We start from the raw sequence: 25,217 nt of genomic DNA on the forward strand, positions 1-25,217 counted from the left end.
TGTGCAACCTGCCCAGGCTAGTCCAACGTACCCATCCCTGACCATGGAGGATGCTACCGAGTTGCTACCTGGAAGGACAGCAGTAAAGCTGGAGGAAACCCAGCCACCTTCAGCCGTCCTTTCCCTCCTCATCTGATTTATGGTTTTGGTGCTTAACCTCACCGGCTTTAGTAATTCCCACAGATAAAGCTACACGGACACCAGGGCTGAAACTCAATCCTGGGCCCAGTCACCTGAGCAACACCACTTCTCATGCTTTACCAGCCTGCAAGTCTTTTATTTACATATTTAGAAAAGAGTTCACTCGATTTTTCAATAAATACCTGTTGCTGGTAATGACGGCATCGCAAAGAGTTATTTGGCGGTAGCTGTGCTCCTGGCAGCTTCCTCACAAGCTTAAAAGAAATTTCACATTAAATGCAGGCATCTGCTCCAGTGACTCTCCTGGTACGATACAAGGCAAAGAAAAGAGTTTTGATTTAGGTTCTACCATATCTTCCCCCTCTTACTCATATCTTCTACACCCCTCAAACCTGTACAGGGCTATACAAGACAGCGTTTTTTTTTCCAGGAGAGGTTCAGTTGCATTTCATCCCTCCATCTAAAGCAATATCTTAAGTTGGTATTTCATTTATGACAAAAATGGCAAAAAACTAGAGAGACAGAAAAGCTTTGTCAGATATCCATAGGTATCCATTGATACCATCAATAACCAATCCCACTTTTATTTAATTTCAAAGTCATTGTACATGCTTGGCTTGGATGATACTAGGCTTGTGTTGTATTTAGGAGGGATAAGGGGGAAGAAGACAGAGGGGAGATAAACTATATTCATGGAATATTCCTGGAGTCTTTTTCTTTGTGTTTAAATGACAAGAAAAATGTTTTGTCACAGTAGTTTTCTGGGGTTTCCAAATTGGAATAAGAAGCTCCCGAACCCTGCAGACCTGTCTATCTGCGAACACAGTGCTGCTTCTTGATGCTGAATGGGAAAGACTAAGTTGATTGCCAGGAAGTGGAAACTGTGCTATAATATCTTGGCGAAAGTGCGTGTGGTGAAGAGCTGCCCGCGCCGCTGGACTTGCGATGCTAATAACGTACGCGTGTCGACGGGACTGCGCGCCGTCTAGAAGTCAGCTGTAACTGGAGGACCCACGTGGCGTTGGCGTGGATCAATCGTGAATCAAAAACCCGAGAGCTGAGGCCAGGCCGGTGCGGTGAGGATTGGGGAAGGACAGGCAGAGGAGCACAGGGAGGCTGTCCCCAGGCCGGGCGCCGTCTCTGCTGATCCACCCCTGCGGGCAGCGTTAGCGCGGGCCAGATCCAGAGCACACGGAGACTTGTGGCTGCCTGGATCTGTCATCCTTCTCCGGCCTGAACCGGGACACCAGGGCAGGAATATCTGAGCTCGGGATCAGGCAAGCACATGCATTAAGTGGCTGTAACAAAATGCTTATCAGGCTCTCATTACTAGAGATTATTCTCCGATGTCTGCACCGCTTGCAAAACCTTGAACTGGCTGGGTTTGTTCCTCTCTTGTTCCTCCCAGAAGGTATACGCGCTGTCAGCACTATTTCCCCATTCCCAGGAAGAGATGAGCTTTCCTGAGAGGAAATCGGTGTTTCATCCCCACCCAGAAAAGTCAGCAGGACTGGATGAAATCCCGCAGCCTGAGCCCAGGGGCACGGCTAGTGAGCACCGCTCTACGAGCCCTTTCGCTCCAAATGAAACATTCATGAAAAAAAAAAAGTCTTAAGCCTCGAATTTCCGTACTTTCAGTGTGAAACAGAGGAAGCCCAGCCTGGTTCAGCTCCCCCTGGTCCCTTTCTTCCCCCTTGGCTTCCTGCCATTGTCTTTGGCAGAGGTGGGGCGGCTGCGGGAGCCCAGGGAAAGGAGGGGACTCTCTTCTCTCGCCCACCATACCTATTATTCATAGCCCTTTCAGGTATTTTCCAGCCCATATATGTTTTGCTCAAGTGTCTATATACAGACAGACAGATGCATATACATTCATACATGCACACGCACCTACTTCAGACGTGTATTCCTGCAAATCCACACACTGGTATGGTGACCTTGGTCCTTCAGAAAGTGCGTCAATCTCGTTTCTGCCATGCTCATATATTGTCATCAACAAACGTACAACTCCCACCTCTTTTCTCACAAAAAGGTGACGCAGAAGGGTAGGATGAACACGCCATAGGAGCGCAATCCGGCGCTGCCTTACGCACCAGCACCACAACAGGAAAGCTGGGGGCAAGGGGTGGCCAAGCTGGGCTTGTCTCTGATGGTTGTGTAGCACAGCTCGTCACCGCTCAGCTCCAAATTGCTGTCTCCATCCAGGAAGGACCCTAAACACCTACACAGTTTTTGCATCAGCGGGCTTTCAGGTTCATCAGGGTTTTCATTAGTGCCCCAGAGCCCTGGGCACCCCCAAGCAGCTTTCGACATCCTCCCTCCCCGCCGGGCAGATCCTGGAAGCAGCCCAGCCCCTGGAGGCTTCCTCACCTGGTGCCAGCAGTGCCGGTCCCCGCCACCGCCTGCGCGCACCACGTTTCGGTGTCACAAACACATGCCCTTCCCAGACTCCTCTTTTGCTAGGGAGACCCTGGGTCCTGGAGCAGGTTCCTGTAACTGCAGATTTTCAGGCTGCTGAGGTCGGTTTTTCTTCCCTTCCCTGTTCCTGGGACGGGCCGAGGCATCTGGCTTTCATTAGTTTTCGGTGCTCGACTCTAGGAAGCAAATTCTAGTTTGAGAAGGACTTTTTGCTTTTCACATTTTGCTTTGAAGAAATTACCGTTTAAAAAAAAAAAAATAAATGTTTTCTCACCCAATGTCATCACTGGTAATGCTGAAAGGCGGCTTTCAGCCTGCCGGAAGCTGGCCGCAGGGAGACCCAAACACCTGCTAAAATCCTGCCCTGAGCTGGGGCCTCAACAAAAGCCCTCCACTGCAGTCCCCGTCAGCAAAATTCAGAGCCGGCCCATCACCTCGGACACCTTAGGAGGCAGCTGGGCACTTTCCCCCCAGCCTTGGTGTAATGGAGAGCAGAGGAGCCTCACGTGAGAACACCCGGTCTGACAGACCCACCACCAACGTCACGCAGCTGCTGGTGGGCACCCGGTTGGGATGGGGCTGGTGAAGCACATGGCATCTCCTCCCGAACCCGGCACAGACTGCCCAGCCCTCCCACCACACGGCTGCACCGTGCTGGGCTTCACGCCCACGTAAAGTTCGGTTTTGGGCGCCTCACTACAAGAAAGACATTGAGATTCTGGAGCGTGTCCAGAGAAGGGCAACGAAGCTGGTGAGGGGTCTGGAGCACAAGACTTACGAGGAGCAGCTGAGGGAGCTGGGGGTGTTCAGCCTGGAGAAAAGGAGGCTGAACGGAGACCTTCTCGCTCTCTACAGCTCCCTGAAAGGAGGGGGTAGCCAGGTGGGGGTCGGTCTCTTCTCCCAAGTAACAAGTGATAGCACAAGAGGAAAGAGCCTCAAATTGTGCCAGGGGAGGTTTAGGATGGATATTAGGAAAAATTTCTTCACCGAAAGGGTTGTCAAACATTGGAACAGGCTGCCCAGGGGAGTGGTGGAATCACCATCCCTGGAGGTATTTAAAAGCCAGATAGACGTGGTGCTGAGGGACATGGGTTAGTGGTGGTTTTGTCAGTGTTAGGCTAATGGTTGGACTCGATGATCTAAAAGGTCCCTTCCAACCTAGACAATTCTATGATTCTACGGGAGAGGCCCAGACCTGCCCACCTGGGTGAGCTGAACAAATCTACTGACCTACCAAGGGCCAGGGAAGAGGTTAATCTGCTGCATTGCCAGTGCTGGGGCCCGGCACAGCCGGAGTCAGCCCCGAATCACTGTGCCTGGGGCACATATCGCACCAGATGAGCCCAGAGAGGGATTTTCTCACCCATGGGGTGGGGTTACCTCCTGGAGCCAAATCCAGACCCGAAAGGGCTGGGGATGGGACAGGGGAGGGCAAGGAAGAAGGGGAAAATCATGGAAGTCGTGGTCCCAGCAGGAAATCCAGATAAGAAATGAGCCATGAAATCTCCCTACCGGTGATTTGCTCTGTGAGAAATATCTGCTCCAGCCTTGCCAACGCAGGCGTTTTCTTTAGCATCCAACACTCAAACTTCCTTCCTGCCCGTACTGGGCATTCCTGCTTCATTAACACACCTGGAATTTCTGAACCATCCCTCATTCACTTCACTGGGACAGAGACTGCCTTTTTATTTGTATTACCCACTGCTTAGCATGACAGCATGAGCAGGGATCGCAGGCTCCAGCACAATCCCACTAAAGAAAGACTGAAAATAATACGTTATCGGTAACATATTGAGCCGAGCTGGGCCTTTTTGCAGTGCTTGGCTCATTACTTACTGCTGCCACTCACGCTCCAGCCCGAGACGGCCTCTGTGGACTTTGAAGACCCTGTGGGGCAAGCTTGCCGCAAGTGACGCAGACAGGGAACGTTTCTCTTCCATGCCGTCCCCGTGCAGCCAGAGCACAGGAGCCACGCGCTGGGTCTCCAGCCCCGCACCCGTGGAGCTCCCCGGGGAACCTGGCTCTGCCTGTAACTGCTGGAGAGAACAAGAAAAAATACTGCTGATAAACGCTGCAGAAACAATGCGATCCATGCCCAAGAGCAAAGCTGAGAGCTGAACCACGCTGTCACAGCCTGCTCCTGTGGATAAAGCTTTCCACTGCTTTGGAGCGGAGTACGGAGCAGTGGGATGAGGGAAATGCTGTCACTTAGCAACTGCATCAACACCAGAACCTGAACCAAAGTGTTTGGAAGTGAGAAATTTCCCTATTTTTTGCTGCAGCTGTGCCCACACGCTGGAGCAAAGGGAAGCGATTTGAGTCCTGGAGTGCCTGTGCCACCTGCACCGCCAGGAGAAGGGCCCTTGGCCGTGGGCTAGGAAGCAAGTACAACAGTCATTTTTCCTTTAAGACATAATGAGCCCCACAGAAGACTGAAACATTTGGTTGGAGAGGAATTAGCTTAAGCAAAGGCCGAGCACTTACTGCCAAACGCCATTTTTCATCCTTTTGGAGCGTCAGTAAGTGAAGACCCATTCTCTGGTTTTATAACAGAAAACAGGAAAAAAATCATTGTATCAGATGTTGCTACAACTGCCTTTGGGCGGATCGGTCACATTAGTGTTAAATACAACCTGTCGCTTTTTCTGCTGTACCCTGCAATGCTCAGGTGGAAAAAGGCGTATTTAAAAAAAAGGCATAAAGATCTCTTGTTGGGCGGTTGGCTGTGTCCTACACCAGGCAGTTTTGTCTTCCGATAACACAGCCCAAATGAGAAAACATAATACTGAACATTGAGGGTACTCAGATCTCATTATCGTCCAGGAGTTTCAGGACTCATTAACTGATAGCTTGGATTCTTACAGCAACATATTTTCAAGCAGGGGAGAGGCTGTTGTTCGAAGGCTGAGGAACCCTCGTAAGGAGAAGAGAGAGGTGCCTCCCCCATCCTCCATAGCGGCATCGGCCCATCCGTCCCCGGAACCAGCTCTGACAGGGAGCCAGGTTGGAAAGTGGAGGCCGGTAGAGGTGAATAGGCTCATTGTCCAAGGGGAAATGAACTTGGTCATGTCACCCGTAGCCCCAAACATCAACATTTTCTGGAATTATTTTTTGTTTTTTTTTTCTCATTTCCCTATTTTTTGTTTGCAAAAATATCATTTTGGAGGAGGGGTTTAGGATTTGTGCTTACAAATAAAATAGACTGTAACTCGCATAATGGGAGCAGTTCAGTTTTACACGGCTGTCTCTTGACATGTTTACACAGCTGGCCAGATACCATTAAAACATATTTTCTCAGGAGGCAGTGTGGTCCAGTGGAATGAGCACGGGCCTAGGAGGCAGGAACTCCCACATTGTGATTCTGGGTCACCAGCGATTCGCTTTGGTGTGCAGACCAAGTCAGTTAACCCCTCTGTGCTTCAGCATCCCAAAAAGGCATCTCCTCGTCACAGCTTGATGTTGAGGATCCATGTGTTGACCCTGGGGCGGGAGAGAACTAGGTCCTGGTGGGGTAGAGAGGGACGAAAACACCCCAGTAACGACTGCGGAGGGGTGCGTTGGCTCTAACTTTCTTCTCTGCCTTCACCTCTGGTGGGTTTGGGTTAGCCAGTCTCTGAATCAGAAACGATGCATCTGACGTGCTCTTGTGCAAGTCTTTTCTGCTCCAAATCGCCATCACCCATAAGCATGCTGCAACACTTTGTCACTTTTCCTCGCAGCAAAGGAACAGGAGCCATCTTGGTAAAACCACCACAGCTTTGCAGAGCCTCAGCCAAGCGAGAAAGCGAACGAGCAGCAGTGCTAGCTTTTAGCCCAGGAATATTAACGATTAAAAAAGCATCAATTTCCAAAAAGCTGACGTACGTAACAAATATTACACCTGAACAGGAGCTTGCATGGCAGTGGGGCTGGAAGTACCATGAAATGACTGGCACTAATTCTAGCTCAGACAGTTAAAAATCAAATAAAACCTAAACTGATATTGAACCAGGGCCTGTACTGTGGCACCATGTGAAATTACAGCCTGCTGCCTTAGATTCCTTCAATTCAGGATACTTTTGCCATAGCATTGGGATTACCGAGTAGACTTCGCATTTGACGTAGAAACTGCACACACACCAATCAATCCGTGGCGCTTCTGGGTGATGATGATGGAAATAATCCTACAGGGAAGTATTTTAGCTGGTAGATAAATTGTGATCTTACCCATTAAATATCCTCGTTGTTTACTTCTCCCACTGTTGTTCCGTCTGGTAACTGCCGTGTTTGTGTTTCCTTCTGCTGTTAATAAGGGTTTTATTTGATGGAATATTGGAGATAATCCAGCAAAAAAAAAGTTCCAAACCAGGCAATAACTATTTTGTTGCTTCACTCTGGTTCCTTTCTTCCCTCTCCCGGTTTCTCAGGGCCTGTAATAAAAAAAGGAAAAGTTGCTTGCAAAACTGAGGGCCTGGCCTTGCTGATGGGCTGCCTCTCTGGGGCTTTGTCAGCAGCTTGAGGGGATTTTTGTCAACAACTTGAGTCATTTTAGAGAGCTGGTCTGCTTGTTGTAAAACAAATTTCTGCAGAGGAGATGGGTGTGGGAACAGCTAGGCAGCACGGCATCCGACGGGCAGCGTGGTGGGAAGCACTTTCTCAGGGCTTCTGGGCACGGGGAAAGGATTTGTCAAGGCTTGAAGGAGACGGGGCTGGGGGTGGCCGCAGCCCGAGGAGGTCTTGTGGCTGCGTATCTTCTGTCCTGCGGCTGCTCTAACTTGCTGAAGACTGGTTACAAGTCTCTGGACTTGTTAACTGACTCAGGGTCAGTGGCCACATAAGGGTCTTGGTGCCTTCTCCAACTCTGTGGTTGTGCTGAGGGACTGAGCTGGCCCCACCGAATCCCAGCACCACCAGAGGTACAGGACCCATGGACCCACCTCTTCCACCTCCTTAGGAAGCATGGCTCTCCTCAGCTTGACACCCGATCAACCAAGGCTCTGTTCAGCCAAGGATGGAGACAGCAGGACCCCTCGGCAGCCTGTTCCCACTCTGCACAAGCTCTCTGAGTGAAGAAGTCTTTCCAAATGTCCAAACTGAACCTCCTGAGCCACAGCTGCGACCTGCGGTTCAGGAATCAGACCACCTTCTCCACTACTGCCGAGGCAGCAGAGCATTTAGTGCATGTTCTCTTCATGAGAAACAACTGAAAGAAACAGCCTTTTTTTTTTTTTCCTTCTCCTTTTTCAGAGAGAGATTGTTCTCTTCTGGATGGCAGACTTTAACAGCAAAGAAATTTGAGCCTTCAGGGTAACTTTAACCCAATTTTAGAACCTCCTGGAAGTCAGAGTTATTAATGGACTTGTTGCTGGAAGCTCAGCTCCAGTGTTTTAAATGGCTGTGAAACACACTCCTGATGGGAGAACGAACATGAAAACAAGAGGAAAAACAGGAATCTATTTTCTGATATTCCCACCTCAGAAATAAAGCTCTCTTTTCAATGCTGAAGTCTTGGTTGGTTTTGAAACAGTCTTGTAAAATTGCCTTGACACCATAATAACATCGGCACAAAAATCCACTCACCCACCCTTTCCTAACGCAGCGGTAGAAGGGAAAAATTGGGGATTTTATGAACCTGTCAAAGGAAATCTGTTGCCTGAGCTCGGGGTGGGTGTACAGTCTGCGACGAAGTGTCACGCATGTCTACAGCGAGCCATAAAATACCAAATATTACCGTTTACTGAATTAGGGCTTTTGTCTCTTAGTAGCCTTATTTATATAATTGACACTTGCGTCAGTGGGTTTGCTCCAGTATTTCATTGCCAGACGATACATCCAGGTCAGCCTTGGCAGGTTAGTGCAGAACCCCGCTCCCTCAGCAGGACCTGAAAATTTAGGTCAATTTGCGCAACTTTGATGAATCTTTAGAACTAAAATGATTAAAGCGACAACTTCCATTGACTCCCCACTGAGGTCTCTGACTTTAAGTCATGGAGGTCACATAAAATACGTTAAGAATCTAAATAAACTCCAGTTCAGAACTCCTTTAGGTTAAGCATATCTGTGCAGTGTGGACATCAATATGGCTTAAAGGAAGTGCACAACACTTTATAGCCTCTCAATAATTAAAAATTTTTGTAGGAATGTCACAAAAAAAAGATATGTGCCCATCTTTTTTTTTTCTCAACCCCACCAAATGCATTTTTTAAAAAGACAATGGAAAAAGCAAGCACTTCATGTTAACAAGGTATCAGTTCTGCAAATGCTTCATAAAGCTGTTAACTGTCTAGTTTCAGGGTTGCATAGAATAAAGTCATGACATTTTTCAGTGAAAGGGTTTGATATTTCTCCACGGCATACCAGGACAGATGCAAACATTGGGTGTTTGAGCTCCGTGGGTACAATGACAAAGGCCCCTTCCTACGTCACGGAATAAATCATCAGGCAAGAACTTCTCCTGACTGCACAAGACAACCACGATGACACATGTGCTTGGTATTAAAGGAAGAGGCCGTGATTACTTGATGCTGTGTAAAATCAATGTCCAAACCCCGACTGTTCTTTTACTATAGCATAATTTGTTCCGTTTTGAAGAGCCCTGCTCTGGGGGGTTGAGCAGTCGCATACTGGTGAGCACTGGGGGGCAGAGGGAGGTGCAGGAGGGACTGTGACTCCACCTCTGTAAGCTGGTGGCAAAGGGACACTGCAAGGGGGGACAGGAGCTGTTTTTTCTAACTACTTTTTTTTTTTTTATGAAGAAGGGATGCTCCATGCATACTCCTGCTTCCCCCAGCAGCCCGTGCCTGGGCAAGCAGACTGCTTAGAACCATAGAATGTTTTGGGTTGGAAGGGACCTTTAAAGGTCATCCAGTCCAACCCCCCTGCAGTAAGCAGGGACATCTTCAGCTAGATCAGATTGTTCAGAGCCTCATCCAGCCTGGCCTTGAATGTCTCCAGGGATGGGGCCTCCACCACGTCTCTGGGCAACCTGGGCCAGTGTCTCACCACCCTCATTGTAAAGAACAACTTCTTAGACTGCATCTTCCCCTGCATCTTCCCCTCATATCCACAGACCGGCCCAGATTACCTCAGGCAAGCCTGAATTTTCAGAGAGAGTACTCTGCACTCTCTTGGTGGCTGGAGAAGGTGGCAGCAGGTAACGATGTGACACACCCATCAAGAGTTCCTTTAAAAAAAAAAAAATAAAATCAATTTAAGTCTTCAGTCACCGTCATTGTACAGTGTTGCCTCCTGATGTCTTTTGCTCAGAATTACGTGAGCCAGAAACACAGTCGTGACATTTGATCGAGTGAGTGTGATTTAGGAAGGAATCCCACGGCATTTACATCGCCGTGAGTCATGTTTTGGTATCCCTCGTCCTGGGCCTTCACACGTTGAAATTGCCTGAGACGAGGGAAACCAAGGGAGAGCTGCTTTTGAGATAAATCCCACAGTCCACATTCCTTCGTTAAGTGGAAAGTATTACGGACCAGTCTTCACCTCCCGCTATGTGCGCTAAGAGAAGACAGCATGGGTTGTGTGTCCATGTGCCAGGGCAGCATTTTCTCCTGTGTGTTTATTTAGCAACGTGGAGGTCTCAAAACTACAAAGCAAGCAGCAACTTAGGCCTTCAGAATCTTTGCTCCTCAGTGACAAGGGGTCTGTCTGGCCGGTAGTTCCAGCGTTAAGTGGAAAATAACTATACTGGGGTTGTATTTTGCAGAGGGAAGCTGCTTCAGGGCCACACACAGAACTGCCATGGGCTGCAAGGGAAGGGTCATTGGCCACCGCAACCAGGGACGGGCAGCCCGGGGGCTCTGTGAGCCACCCAAAACGCATTTGGGACGACAGGCTGCACCGAAGTAGCTCAACCTTGCACTGCTTCTATGCTTCAAGTCCTCTTGTTTTTAAAAAAAAAACACATCGAGCATTTAAAACCTGACCTTCTTAGCTAAGAAGAGGAACTTGCTATTTTACAAGAGGCCGCGGCGCGGGAAAGCGTTGGGTGGTTCAGCCTCCCTAGCAGGATGCGTGCGCCGGGCAGGTTTCCGAGCTGTGGCTGGGGCTTTTCTGCTGTCCCTCAGAGTTGTGCCTGCGTATTTGCAATCCCAGCAATGTGTGCACAGCTGTTACATTTTATTTTTTTTTTTGCCTGCAAGAGCCACGGTAATTGCACTTAAGCACTGCTGCATCTTCCACGCGTGAGCCCTGGGTTGACGTTTTTTTCAATTGGGTCCCAAATGGCACATTTTGTATGTTAGTATTTAGTGCCAGTCTATAATTAGAAGATAATTTTTTCCAGGGCTAATGAAAAGATGCCCTAGCAACCTCTGGATCCGATCCCACATCCATTAAAACAGTTCAAGCGATTCCATTTCATTTTATGTGGGACAGACCAAGAAGTTTGAAGAAAGATGCTGCCAAGTATTTCCAATCAGGAATATGCTGAAACTTGGTGAAAAAGGATGGAAGAATTCATCCTGTATCTGTCCCTGTTACATCCAACTTGGAGAGAAACTGGGAAAATTAAATGAGTAATACTTCCTGAACTATGATGGTATATTGATGGAAATGTGGCTAAGACTTACCTCCCATGGAAAAATTAAGAAAAATATGTTTCTATCATCATAACGAAGACTTGAGCTGTTGCTGTTAGTCATTAGTGCCAGTTTATGGAGCCAAAGATGGTAAGTGTAGGGATACAGTGAACGTTGACTGCATTTCTTCCCGGTGCGCCAGCCTCTGTGTGTGGATTTCTACCATGGTGTCCTGCCACGCCGAGCTGCAGCGACTACTTGTCACCAAACGTTTGGCTCCATTTCACATGCAGTATCTCCAAACCCAGATTCCACACCACAATTAACAGCTCCCAGCACTTCCACATCCAGTTGTCACCCTGGTGCCCAGGAGTACACTTGATTTAACCCACGAGAGCGCAGATTAACGACAATCCATCTATAAGGAGTACCAGGAGGGATCCTAAAACAGCCCAACCACACCATTCTCTGCTCAGTGTCGGTGCACCACCCATTCCGTGCGTGCCTTTCTGCTTGGATGATGTTCTTCAAAAGCAGCTAAGAGCCTATTAAAATGCACCAAACAGCTGCCATGGTGAAGACAGGCTGCATTTCCAAACGGGGTGGTGAGGCGCTGGAACGGGCTGCCCAGGGAGGTTGTCCATGCCCCATCCCTGGAGGTGTTCAAGGCCAGGCTGGATGGGGCTTGGAGCAGCCTGGTCTAGTGGGAGGTGTCCCTGCCCAGGGCAGGGGGGTTGGAACTGGATGATCTTTAAGGTCCCTTCCAACCCGAACCATTCTGTGATATCCATTCATCACAGATTTTCACAAGCACGTAGGGAAGTGCCGTAAGAACATCACTTTGGTGAAAACCTGATTTTCACAGCAAAACGGCATGAATGGGACATTTTTACCGACCAAGCTCCCTCTTTGGGATGAGCACTGAGTGAGCAGAGCCTGACGGGCTGGTGGCTGTGTCTGATTAAGCACATCCCAGCGCCCTCCTTTGAACAGTGGATTCCCCGTCGGGTCCCAGCGGAGCCCGTCTGCTCTCCACAGGCAGAAATGGAGTACAAGCTGTGAAAACCACCTCCCCCGTACCAGGAAAGCAGGCCCGAGAGCACAGCCTCTGCGGCTCCTGCCGCGGTCCAGTCATCGGCTTCTTGCATCTATTAGCAAGGTAAATTCCTATCAAGCCGAAAAAGAAATACAGTGTTAAAACAATGAAGAACCACCGCGAAGGGCAAATGCACTTTACGTGAGAAAGTCTGAAAAGGTCCCCAGAATGCTTGGGGGAAGGATACAAATGTTTTTTAACTTTGAACAATGAGATGAAAAGGTGGACAAAGAAACCACTGTGTTACCACCCCAGGGAGTGAATAAAAATTGCCACAGAGTATGAATTAATTCTAAATCACTTGTGCTCTAATGAAACCCTCTACAAAACAGATACCAATTCACACACCTCAGCGCCAGCAGCAGAACAGGGCTGCTGGTTAATGTTTTTCTGGAAGTTCTTTTCCAAGTTGAAATCCCAAGCCATCATTCCTCTCCCGCTCCCTCGGACAGCTTTTATACAAGACAGATAAAAGAAGAACTTCCCGCCCACGACTACACAGCACAGGAGGAGATGTCAAAGACAAAGATCAATGCCTAACCTTCCAATTTTTGGCACGAATCTTGTAATCCAGGGTTATTTCCTACTTGACAATTCCCAACAGCGTATCGTCTTTATTTACAAAAAGCCAGGAATTAACAACAGCTCATGACATTTTTATTTTAATGAAATTTAAAAAGGCAGTTATTAGTTATACATACACACAACTGATTCTGTACTTGTTAGTCATAAATATAGAACATTCAGAAGTACAAAATACACTTTATCCACAGCACAATTTCACATCAATATGAAGAGTTTAAACAGATAAGTAACCAAGTGCCTAACAATGACAGAAGCCCATTTTTGGAGTTGTTTTTTCTTTTCTTTTTTTTTTTTTTTTTTTTTTTTTTTTAAAGACCATTAATCTACACAGTGCCCACAGTCATCAGTTCGGTGAAATGCACTCTGGTTTGGAGCAGGAAAAGACTGACCTTTTAAAGACAATTAGATGCCATCACCTTTTCCTCGCTCCACTAACAGAAACAAAACAAAGCCCACATTCTCCTCTTCTCACAGCTAACAACTGTGAAAAATGGGACTCTGGCAAAAAATCACCTGAAGCCAAACTTGAGCACTGCCAGGAAAAGTGAAAATATCTGAACTAGAAATTAGTCCACTCGATACCTTGCAAACAAAGAGCAACAGCAGTATGACACCGATAAGGCATTAATGACAAAATGGCTGTAGTATTCTCGAGAAAAGAGTACACCTATGTATAAAAATATATGTCATAGCAATTGGGTAATTCCAACACTATTTAACACTGTGCCAAAAGTAATTAAGAGTTAAAAAGGCAGCACTGCAAGAAGTATTTACAGTTTCATACTGTACTTCAAAAGAAAAAAAAAAAAAGGCAACAAAGCTACAAATGGAACTATATCTGGTTAAAGCATCACTGTAGGTACTGCCAGTAGCACTTGTAACAAGTAATGTGATGGAGTCCCTCTCGCTAAACAGGATTGCTTGTCTGAATAAATGAATGGAAATACTTCAGTACCCAAAATCTTCTCAGTCTACCTGTCTGCTCATTGAAACAACTCGCCCAGACCATTACTATTTGCAGTTTCTTGCTCCATCGGTTTAAAACCCAAAAGGTCCAGTTTCAAGAAACCCTGTGTTTGCAACACAGTTTGTTCAGAAATCACAGCTTTATTTCCAGCTCAAAAAACCACAAAAGAAACGAGGAATCCACCACCTGTGAAATTCTGGAAACCGGCAGCCAAAGCGCCAGCAAAGCCACACCAACGGCACGTAATAAAAACGTTAGCATTCCAAACGTGCTTTATAACTTCGTCTCTAGAATAAGTTAAGTTGCTTTAGTAACGAAACACGTGACAAAAAGGGTACAGCACGGCCAACGTGACGCAGCTTTTTTGGCCACAAGAGCCAGGACGAGGCCGTTTGGGAGGAAGATGCCCCTGGCACGGCGGCAGCGGGTGGTGAGGGCAGCGCAGGATGCCCAGCGGCGGCGGCAAACGCGGAACCGGCTCGTTTGCTCGGTCAGAAGCACAAAGTTGCCAAACTTTAAGCTTATGAAGTTCTCCCTCCTCGCTGGCTCGGAAAGGGCAAACCCGACACCTCCCACACGGCCGGGGGAAAGCGCCGGGACAGCCGGGAACGGGAGGGGAGGTAAGGAAGGGTGGAAACAGCAAGAAGAAAGCACTGCCTCGGGATGGCGGAACAGAAACAAGGGACCATAATGGCTCACAGGGGAAAAAACCCGAACCTGGCACTATCCGGACTGCCCCTTAACAGAGTAGCCATCCCCCTTCCCGACCGGAAAGGCAGGAGTGGTCTACAAGGTGAGAGGCAGCCCACGCTCCGATGCCTTAGGCATATTGGCTTCAAAAATATAATACTGTATTTAAAAAACAACCACAACAAAAAGAGAGATGTGCTTGAAATTCTGCTAACAGTGCACTTCTCACTGCACAATCGAATTCTGCACACAAGAAGCCTTCTGCAGTAGCATAAAAACCATGGCACACTGAGGGACTTATCATCGCTGATGTTAGGAGAAAGAAAATTACTTTAAAAAGCTTATTTTTAGATTGAATTCAGGAACAAAGTAATTATAAATACACTTAGAGCAGTTTGTTGGGCAAAATACAACAGAAGAACGGCATTTTTTCAATTCCTTTTTCACTTTACAGAGAAACATTATTTTTTTAAATTTTAGAAGAACTGACATTTGTCATGTCAAGCGTCTTCTCTGCAGAGATACAAACTGCTCCTGTACTGCTCCCTCCCTCGCGATTACCCCCTTTCAAGCGCACGCCCTCGCTCCAGCCGCCACAGCATCCAGGCGCCTTTTACAGGCATCAATGAATTTCCTTCTGGGACAGCAGAGCTTTGCTTAACTAATCCAATGAGCGGTCATTCATCCGAGCAGCGAGAGCGGAACGGGAGAAGGCTCCAAGAGAATGAACATCCATGTATTTAAAAGAACGGTGCATCAGGCTTGCTCACCTAAGAAGGTATTTTCCCTGATCTCTGGGAGAGAAGAGATATGAGGGTTTTTTGTTTGTCCTCAGTGTGATTTTTGGTGAGGCAAGTACAGACCAGGAGGTCTGAGGCCTCTCCAGGACGGCATCTAGCGAGACAAAAAAAATTCAGAAAAAAACCGCAATTCCTAGCCCCACTTGCAGGTAGGGTAAGAGATTGGTCCCAGATTTATCGAGAGAAACAGTAGGAAGGACTCTTCCTGGATATTGACAGCTACGTGCTGTTCTCGGAGCAGCACAGTCAGATGGGAACACCACCCTATGGCTGACAGTGAAAGCTGCGTCCCCGGGTCGCGTTCGCTGCAGCCCAGCCGCCTGCGCTGCTCATGGGCGTGAGACCTGGGTGGCCAGAACAGGCTGCAGGACGGGGACCTGTCTGCTTTTTGAGATGTTATCCTGACAGCATGGACTGCAGCGATGTGCATGGTGCATCCCATCGGAGGTGCCCCAGAATCCAAGAGGAGCTACGAGAAGGCAGACCTCAGTGCTGCGAGGCCTAAGAAGTGCTGCGGATATTGTCCTGGAGGGGGGCTGTGCCCTGGGGTTGCTGTTTCAAGGTCGGTGATGGCCCCTGAATACGCGAAGGCGGAGGGAATCTGCCCCCTTCCTCCTCCCCAAAGGCTGGCTACCACTGGCCAACCTCAATGGTGATGAACAACCTGCATGCGGGAACTGTGGGCTCCTTGTCCTTTGGGAGTGATTCCTTCTCCTCCCATCCCAGAAGAAACAATCTGGAGAAAAATGCTGACCTTACAACCCAACCTCTGCAACTCGTCATGCATATGAAATACTGAATAAAAAAAACCTTCCTACCACATTTCTGATGAAGACACGTGGTAGGTGACTTGGCCAAGAGGAAGGCGATTAACTTACCTCTGCGGAAAAGCATATAGCATTCGGAATAGTCAAGAGTCCTCAACATATTTGGTAAGCTAAAAATGCCATATTTAACAGAATAGGGTTAACAGGGTCTAACAGAAGCGACTGCTTGGGAATCCAAGCAAAAATTCAAGTTATCACTGTGTACGCAGTGGACAATAGTCCAATTGATATCTATTACCAACTCACTCTAAAAAAATTATACACTACAAAACCATCTCACTGCTTGCAGCAAATGAGCTTGAATGATTTCCTAGGAATAGGCCACCACCTTGCACTGTTAAAATGTGAGGTTTCACAGTATAAAAAAGTACTTCACAGAAAGGAAATGCCGCTAATATAGAAAATGCAGTCTTGATGTGTTTACAGTCATTTTTTACGAGGCAATATTTTTGGGAAAGCAAGAACAATAGAAATTAAAGCAGCCAGTGAGAAATGTATAGAGTTATAGGCCTCAATTCAGTGCAAAAACAGACTAATAGCTTATGTAAGTAAATGTTTGTTCTGAATAGAGAACCACCTGAATTAAAAGTAAGAACACCTATGTGAAGTGATGGAGACTCCCACGATATCTAAATCCTCCACATGTATCGTCAACCTTTTCAGTACACTCAGAATGGACCCTTTGTAAAGGCAAAAGAAACCAGTACAGGAAATCACTTCGTACAGCACAAGATATACATAAAGTACCAAAATGTACACACATTCAAGTTTAAGTTAGAAAAGGCGGAACTGAACCTTCTGGTGAGAGAGGCCTACATTATGTTGCTTAATCTCACATTTAAAGTGACCTAAAAACTACAAGAACCAAAGAAAACAGAATATTGTGTCTGCTTCCAGAAACTCAAGCTTAAAGCAAGGCATCGGAATCGAGCGGTAGGCACTGTGACAAGACATTACCTTACCTTTTCTCTGTTAGTCTTTGTTACTTCGTTATCTATTTAAAAATTACCATTCAAAGGAAATAGTAGGTATCATTCACATTCAAATATTTAAGACTCAGAGATTATTTTTTTTTTTTAAATCAAGCAAAGTTTTTCATCTCTGAGGTAGATGACAATAAAATAAAATTAAACGGAGCTGTCAACGAACACTAGCAAGTGCTGGAGCTCCTCTGTCGGCACTGACGCACCCCAAGGAGGAGAGAGCAAGCCCTACACCACTATCTGAAACATGAGAAACGTGGCTTCTGGTTTTAGTAGCTTCTACAGAAACGCAACACAGAAAAAGCAGAGCCAAAATTACACTGAAACGGCCTCCGAGAACTTCCATTTCTGCTTCGCAAGCTACTCGGAAAATGGTGGAAACATGCCCAGGTCAGCAAAATCTTCAATGTTGTAATTGCCAGTACCCTGCGTCGGATCCCCCGGCATCGGCAGCATGTCCTGCACGATAAGGGAAAAAAAAAAAAAAATAAAATCAAAGTGAAGTGTCACTTGCTAACACGTTATCCAGACACAAACTGTTTCCTGTTCATCTTTTCAGCGTAAAACCAGAGAAGGCCAAAGGCTAGAGAAATAAGGTGAAAACCAGACCCGTGCAGGGGGCTGGGCTAAGGTTTATGTGCTGCTTATATATATAACCAGAAACTGCTGGAGCCTTTCTGAACGGGAGGTGGGACTTCAGCAGGGCGGAAGTTTTGCATTACTCTTCTCAACAAGGCACATTTGAGCTGCCCCGTACTCCTCCTAGGCTGAAAGAGCACCTCTTGGAACGGGTAGCTACGTATGGAGAGAAGCAAACTCTTTGGTTTCACTGCATGGGAAGTATTCGACACCCCCCGCGCTCCTGCACCCTACAGAAAGGAGCTCCTGCTGCAGGAGCATGGGTTTGGGGACGGTCTCACCTCCTCACCAGCACTAAGTGGACATATTATTGCTCTTCATCCTCTGAGGAACACTAAAGACTGGACATCCAGCCCCGCTAACCAGAGGCCCAAGGAGCTTTCACGCACGTACAATGGCAGAGGGAGTAGCAGGAACTTCTCAGGAGAAATGGGATTTCATGGTAATTGCTCCCACGTGTCTCAAGCTGAGTGAGGTCCCTGCAGGAGGCTTCGAAAAATACTCAACCTTTCCTCTCAGCCGGAGACCGAAGCCACAGGGAAAAGATACCCCTTGCTGAGAAAACCAGAGTTTACGCTGGCTTTTCCTGTCAGGCCTTGCAATAATAAACTCTCACTGCGAAGCCAGGTTTTGCCAGGGACGGCTCGTTATCCTCACAACAAAACACCACCTAAAGATCTGCTCACAAGATCTGCTCGGTAATGGAATAACTACTGAGAGCTGCTGTGCACTGAGAAGTTACCCCGCAATCAAGACAGACTGAGGCCCGTCTGAGGGGTCTGTAGCATTCCTGCCGACGGTGGGGAAAGAGGCCGTGAACACGACTGGCAGTTTCTCAGCTGCCAGGGTCAGCCTTCACTTTCTGACCAAAACTTGCACTTATTTAATGTTTTCCCACATTCCTCCCCAGCCAAGGGGAAGCTGTAGCTGTCCCCACCTGTTTAAATTTCCATCTCTGAAGGTGTTTCTGCTGCCAGGGCCTCGGGGCAAGGTCACCTTGGGTACAGCCCCGGCAGGGAAGCTCCCCTCTCCAGTCTGCCTCCCTCCTGATAACCCACGCCTGGCTTCAGGCACAAACAGTCCAGGCAACTTCTTGGAGGCCTTTGAACTGAGCTCATCCAAGTTTCTCGTCACATCCAGCTATTATCCTAATTCCCTCCAAATGCAGAGTCACCTCCAAGCGCTCTGCAGTGAGCCCAGTTCTCCCTTTCTCTTTCCCACACATTTCGTAAGACGTCTGCTGGGACACAGCACTTGTCTGGGACACAAGGAAGACGCTGCTCGGAGCCCCGTGTCTCTGCGGGCCATCGATCCACGCTGCCATCGGCCCCACTGGAATTCCCTTGAATATGCTTTTGGGTTAAAGTATGCGCAAAGCGATTAAACTTTGCTTACAGAAAGAGATGCAAGAGCTTAATCTTGCCTGGGCCACGGGGCACGCAGACAGGTCGTTATTCCAGATGTAGCGATGTTCTTTGTTCCTGTGTGAAGCAATGGTTCATTCACACAGGAATATTTTCAGGCTAACGTCTCTTCTGCCGCGCTCCTGTGAGCAAATGAGCACGAGCCTGGTCTTGCAGGTGAATTTACTTCTAAAAGATAATGAGGTGCTCCACTTCTAAACCTTGCTTGGGGCTTCAACTGTCTCTTCTGCATTTATCTGCACTGTTTTGTTGCAAACTGTCTTCTTGATCTAACTTAAAAACAAGTTATACAAGGACAGAAACCTTATTAGTTAACTTACAAAGTCCCACTCCATCTGTAGTGAAGGCCTAAAATTGTACTTAATATTACAAGATTAGAGTCATAGAATCATAGAATCTTCACGGTTGGAAAGGACCTTTGAGATCATCAAGTCCAACCATACACACACAAACCCCCCCCGTCCCCCCCAATCTCTGTCTCTAGAGCATCTCATGTCACTAGAGCATCAGGTAGTTGAAGAGGATTGTTTACCAGCTCTCTGATATCTGACTGGGTTTAACCTTAAAAAATTATTGGCCACTCTTCCATGACAATTCTACGATTCTATGCAGTATCCAAATCCTTTCCTGCTTGAATTCTCACAGAATTACACTGATGTCTAATTGGACTTGACTGGGATTTTAGAGGCGAGCACCAAGACACTCTATTTGGGACTATTTCATGGTTTCCCTGCAAAATACACCTAAGTACAGGGTGCAAAAAGAAGGGAAAATAGCATTCTAAATCAGCAAAGATGCTGCTGTTCAGCAGAAAACAAAACCTTGTAGTTGTAGCTGATGCCAGAGCAAAGTTACGGCAGCTCACAGGAGGGAACTACTCCAAGCCCTGCTGGCACCCTGGTCATGGAGGGCCACGGTTCTTCACCTCAGCAGTGAGAAGTTGTCAGAGGGATTTGGGCTGACTGAACTCTCCTCACCTGGAACACCTCGGTCTGACTGGGCTGTGGGTGCGAATGCTGGTCGCCGCTTTGCTGGTTGTGATGTTGGCTCTGCCACTGGGACCAGACTTCGGAAGGTCTCCCCTGGAACTGGCCGCTGCTCTGGCCACCTTCAGCTGGACGGGGGAGAAAGGGCACAAGTCAGAGAGCAGCTCCTTCAAAACGCCCACCTGCTTTTGAGGCTACATCCATCAACGCCTGTGTTTGCAAATGAGTCTTAGAGAGGAAGGAGAGAAACCTCATGAAATTCAACACGGGCAAGTGTAGGGTGCTGCACCTTGCAGGGAATAACCCCCTGCACCAGTACAGGTTGGGGACTGACCTGCTGGAGAGCAGCTCTGTGGAAAGAGACCTGGGAGCCCTGGGGGACAACAGGATGACCATGAGCCAGCAATGTGCCCTTGTGGCCAAGAAGGCCAGTGGCATCCTGGGGGACATCCAGAAGAGTGTGGCCAGCAGGTCGAGGGAGGTCGTCATCCTCCCGCTCTGCTCTGCTCTGGTGAGGCCGCATCTGGAGCACCGTGTCCAGTTCTGGGCTCCCCGGTTCAAGAGGGACAGGGAACTGCTGGAGAGGGTGCAGCAGAGAGCTACCGAGACGATTAGGGAATGGGAACACCTCTCTTATGAAGAAAGGCTGAGGGACTTGGGTCTTTTCAGACTGTAAAAAAGACGACTGAGGGGGGACCTTGTCAAAGCTTATAAATACTGAAAGGGCGGGTGTCAGGAGGATGGGGCCAGGCTCTTTTCAGTGGTGCCCAGAGACAGGACAAAGAGGTAACAGGCACGAACTTGACCATAGGAAGGTCCACCTAAACATGAGGAGGAACTTCTTTCCTTTGAGGGTGGCAGAGCCCTGGCACAGGCTGCCCAGAGAGGTGGTGGAGTCTCCGTCTCTGGAGACATTCAGAACCCCCCTGGACGCGTTCCTGTGTGAGCTGCTCTGGGTGACCCTGCTCTGGCAGGGGGTTGGACTAGATGATCTCCAGAGGTCCCTTCCAAGCCCTGTGATTCTGTGAAAAGACCCTGAGTGACACCCAGCCCTTGCGGGGTGGAAGCCAAAGGGAGTTCCAGCCCTGACCGCAGGGTGGGGGCCACCCCAGAGCAAAGCTCATCTCGGGACTGCACAGGCACGGCAGGCCAATTTCTCACAGCAAAACACACAGGGACACCACAAGCCGGGCACTGGAAGACAATTTTCTTTCAAGCATCCCTCCACTACTTTTTAATCACTAATAAGGAATATTTGCCATGTCACTAAAAAACCAAACTGCATCATCTGAACACCCTTTCTCTTTAAAAGACTAATTCTTGCAGAGCAGTATGCAACTGCTTACCACCTTACCACATCACACCTTACCGTCTAAGAAGCACACTTTCAGATTTTGTAAGCAGATGTAAAAACAGTAAGATCAACAAATGGCCTTGCTGTATTAAATGCAGACACTGCTGTATTAAATACAGAGTGCTGTTTGCTGGACTATCTTGTCCTCCAATATTACAGCTGAAAAATCATTTATTTAACATCCCAGCTTACAGCAAATTATTATCCGGTTTGGATGGTGATGGTTTCTTAAAAGTCTGAGAGCATTTAAATTTCACAGACCAATGCAAACAGCGAGGTTTTATGGTAAGTACACTTAAAATGATAATTGCAGGGCGACGCATTTCTTCTGAATAGTTCAGAAAAAAAGCCCTACGATGCCACACACATTAATTTGGTCACCTATTACACAGACACTTTTCATGAGTACAGTCAGACGTCACACTTAAGCTGGACTCATTTCACCCTGTATTTCTACAGGCTGGCCCCAAATGTATAAAAGGTTTGGATAATTTTCCTTCAATTATTTACAACGTCTCCTTCTAAGAATTAGCATCTTAGAAAGCTTGCCACCAGGCTTATGCTTTCCCCCAAACATTTTCTCTTGTTTTTCTTTTTTTTTTTTTTTTCCATATAGCTACTTCTACTATTTTTGCCTATTTTCCCCTCAGTTCAGAGCGCCAAGCTGGGTACAGCTGGTTCTTCCCAATTACCAGTGCCCTTTGCCAAGGGTGGCAAGTTTCCTGTGCCAAACTTCCACCCACGCGCTACGTCAGGTCTCTGACAACCAGACTCGATCGTGTCAAATCAGTCACTGCGTATAGCCATGGCTTCAGAAAACACAGAAACACGTGCTTGATCCAGTCCTTTTGGCTACCAGCTAAACCGTGCAGAACAGATAAAGCGAACATTTTACAGGAAAGTAAGGAGGCTGTGGTGATGTATTTCTATCACATCTGAAGTAGATAATTACAGCTCTTCCCTTACTGACGTTACCGCAGCCAGTAATTCAGCTGACTCAGAAACCCTGCAGCCATTTTATGGGCCAAAACAACATTCATCTAAGTCCCCCTTCAAAAGAAAGCCGTAAGTTGCTTATTTTTATTATTTTTATTCTCAGAACAATACGTTGAAATTAACTCAGTGAGGCAAACGATGCTTCTTTTCAGCGAAACGGTTACTGCCCGCCGGAGGTTCAAGACGTTCGCCTCTGCGAAGGCTGCGTTATTAATAGCATCCAAACTGATGTAGGTCAGGAAATGTTTCTCATTAGGTGAACGGGTTCTTGCCAAGTAGCTTAGGCCTGAAATGCAAGGCTGTCTCGTAAACAAACGTACAAAGCCTGGTGGGAAATGGAGGCATGAATAAGCTCTGTGGGAAGAGCTCCATTTCAATGCGCTTTTTCTAGGCAACGGGGCGCAGGTCCGCACGCCGTCAGGCTCAGCCGCCACAGCCTGCGCCAGTTTTATTCTCCAGGGATAAGAGAAAAATGACACACATCAGCACACGGCTACCTATGCTTTTTGGAATTGCTCATTGTCATCAGCCAGCAACATTCTTCACGGACTCCACGTGTGTTTAGCACTGATGGATTTGTAATTTTTTTTACTCTTGAATGAGTGAAGAAAACTCTGAGTGAAGAAAACTTACCGAGGGGTCACCCACTGAAAAGCCACTAAATTAGCGTGTAATCGTAAAAGAAAACCATTTCAAAACATGGCACCTCCTCTGATTAGGTTAGTAGCAGTGCGGGTACAAAAAAATCCTGCCTCCAGCCAAACTCCAACAAGCCATCTCTGGGCCAGAGGACACCAGCGCGCAGTCAGGGAAGTTGAAAAATGAAAAGAATGTAAATTTGTGCTATTTAAGTGTTCTCCCGAGAAGTGAAAAGAAATTGAACCTGCTGACCATAATTTGGGAGGGTGTGTACTAGTGATGTAAGGAACTTTTGAATCTTTCACGACATCATTTACTGAAGGGGAAGAAAAAAAAAAAAAAAAAAAAAGGGCCTCATACCATAAAATGCCACAATATTCTGAAATGTGTTGGATGTGGAGGAGATGCAGCATGGAGGCAACAGGTGCCTTCAGTCAGCTCTGCTCAATGGGAGAAAGCAAAACCCTTTCATAGAATCGTAGAATGGTTTGGGTTGGAAGGGACCTTAAAGACCGTGTAGTTCCAACCCCCTGCCCTGGGCAGGGACACCTCCCACTAGACCAGGCTGCTCAAAGCCCCATCCAGCCTGGCCTTGAACACCTCCAGGGATGGGGCAGCCACAACCTCCCTGGACAACCTGTGCCAGTGTCTCACCACCCTCACAGTAAAGAATTTCTTCCTAATAACCAATCTAAATCTACCCTCCTTCAGTTTGAAACTGTTACCCCTGTGTCCTACCACTACACTCCCTGACAAAGAGTCCCTCCCCATCCTTCCTGTGTCCCCCTTTAGGTACTGGAAGGCCGCTATAAGGTCTCCCTGGAGCCTCCTCTTCTCCAGGCTGAACAACCCCAACTCTCTCAGCCTGTCCTCACAGCAGAGGTGCTCCAGCCCTCTGATATCTTTGTGGCCCTCCGCTGGACCCGTTCCAGTAGGTCCCCGTCCTTCTTGTGCTGAGGGCTCCATGCAATACTCCAGGTGGGGTCTCACCAGAGCAGAGTAGAGGGGCAGAATCACCTCCCCTGACCTGCTGGCCACGCTTCTTTTGATGCAGCCCAGGATGTGCCTGGGCTTCCCAACTGACCCACCAAACAAACAGGTTGGAAGATTTTTAATGACGTTAATGCTGGAGAGTTTAATTTCTATGTGCGTTTCTGTGCTGCATCATTTAAAACTTACCAAACCCTGCACTTCGGTTTGCTAAGCTGGAGTAGGCATTCCCACTCGGAGAAGAGGTGGCTGGGCTGGAAAGGGGGCTGTATGACGACGGATCGGCTGGGTAGGTGTGACTTGTTCCAATTCCGAAGGGAGACGACTGAGCCTTGCCAGACTGAGATGGAATTTGCTGAGGAATAAGGGATAAAACAAAGGAATGAGTTTATTGTTGAGGAAGAGCACAGCAGACTCACTTTTTAACAATGTAAAGCACAGGCTAAATAAACTCTGCAGATGCAAACAGGCACGTTATTCCTGTCCCAGCCATATTTCATCTCTGTTAAAGACAACTTATTGCTGCATAAAGAAGACAACAGACTATAAACCAACACTTGCAGCTCTCCTGCTCATTAACTCACGTGTACTCAGTATCAGAGCTATTTGGAAAAACATGATCCCCTTCACCTCTACTACAAGGATTAATCTCAAACCGAACGGGTATAAAGAGTTCCCCTTTATTTACCAGGTGTTTTGATTTTGCAGTGCCACAGTAAAATCACGGTTATCTGAACATCTTGCAGAATAAATGCAGTTCTCAGAGGACCAGAGTCTCCAGCGCTTGGGGGTAAATGGTCAAAGTAGTTTCAAAGCTAATGAGCTGCCTTCTCTCCCTGCCTAACTAGTACAGGCAGCAACGCTATTTTGCCTTGAAAAAGGCTTGGGAGGGAGTGTGAACCACCAGCCCTGGGAGGAGGGAAGAAACAGTCTAACTTTGCTTTACCTGGGCAGCTGAGTTAATTCAAGGGAATTAAAAACCAACTTGCTGTCATTTTCATCTATATAATGGCTTTGTCAGAGGATCTCCAAGAATGTTACACAAACGATGAAACGTTGCAAGACAGCTTTGAGACACGCACAATGTACTCTGAGAGTAAGGGAGGAGAAGTGTCTCATCCAAAGTCATGGGCTACAGCAACGTGTAATGCTACAGACACAATCTGCCTATA

The 25,217-nt window shown here is 47.5% G+C and overlaps 1 protein-coding gene across 3 annotated transcripts in view; it reads right to left on the minus strand.

The window, feature by feature from the left end:
* Nucleotides 1-12,811: 12,811 nt before the first annotated feature.
* The window catches only part of ARNT2 (aryl hydrocarbon receptor nuclear translocator 2), a 108,457-nt gene continuing 96,051 nt past the window's right edge, over nucleotides 12,812-25,217 (minus strand). For all 3 annotated transcript variants that reach the window (XM_063345970.1, XM_063345968.1, XM_063345969.1), the window contains 3 exons: nucleotides 24,235-24,400; nucleotides 20,058-20,194; nucleotides 12,812-17,476 (listed from right to left, as the gene is read on the minus strand). In XM_063345970.1, the coding sequence (XP_063202040.1) occupies nucleotides 17,378-17,476; nucleotides 20,058-20,194; nucleotides 24,235-24,400 (402 nt within the window). In that variant the 3' untranslated portion in view covers nucleotides 12,812-17,377. The remainder of the gene's footprint in view (nucleotides 17,477-20,057; nucleotides 20,195-24,234; nucleotides 24,401-25,217) is intronic.

The sequence above is a fragment of the Chroicocephalus ridibundus genome, chromosome 9 (assembly GCF_963924245.1).
Source record: "Chroicocephalus ridibundus chromosome 9, bChrRid1.1, whole genome shotgun sequence".
In the NCBI taxonomy this organism is placed as follows: domain Eukaryota; kingdom Metazoa; phylum Chordata; class Aves; order Charadriiformes; family Laridae; genus Chroicocephalus; species Chroicocephalus ridibundus.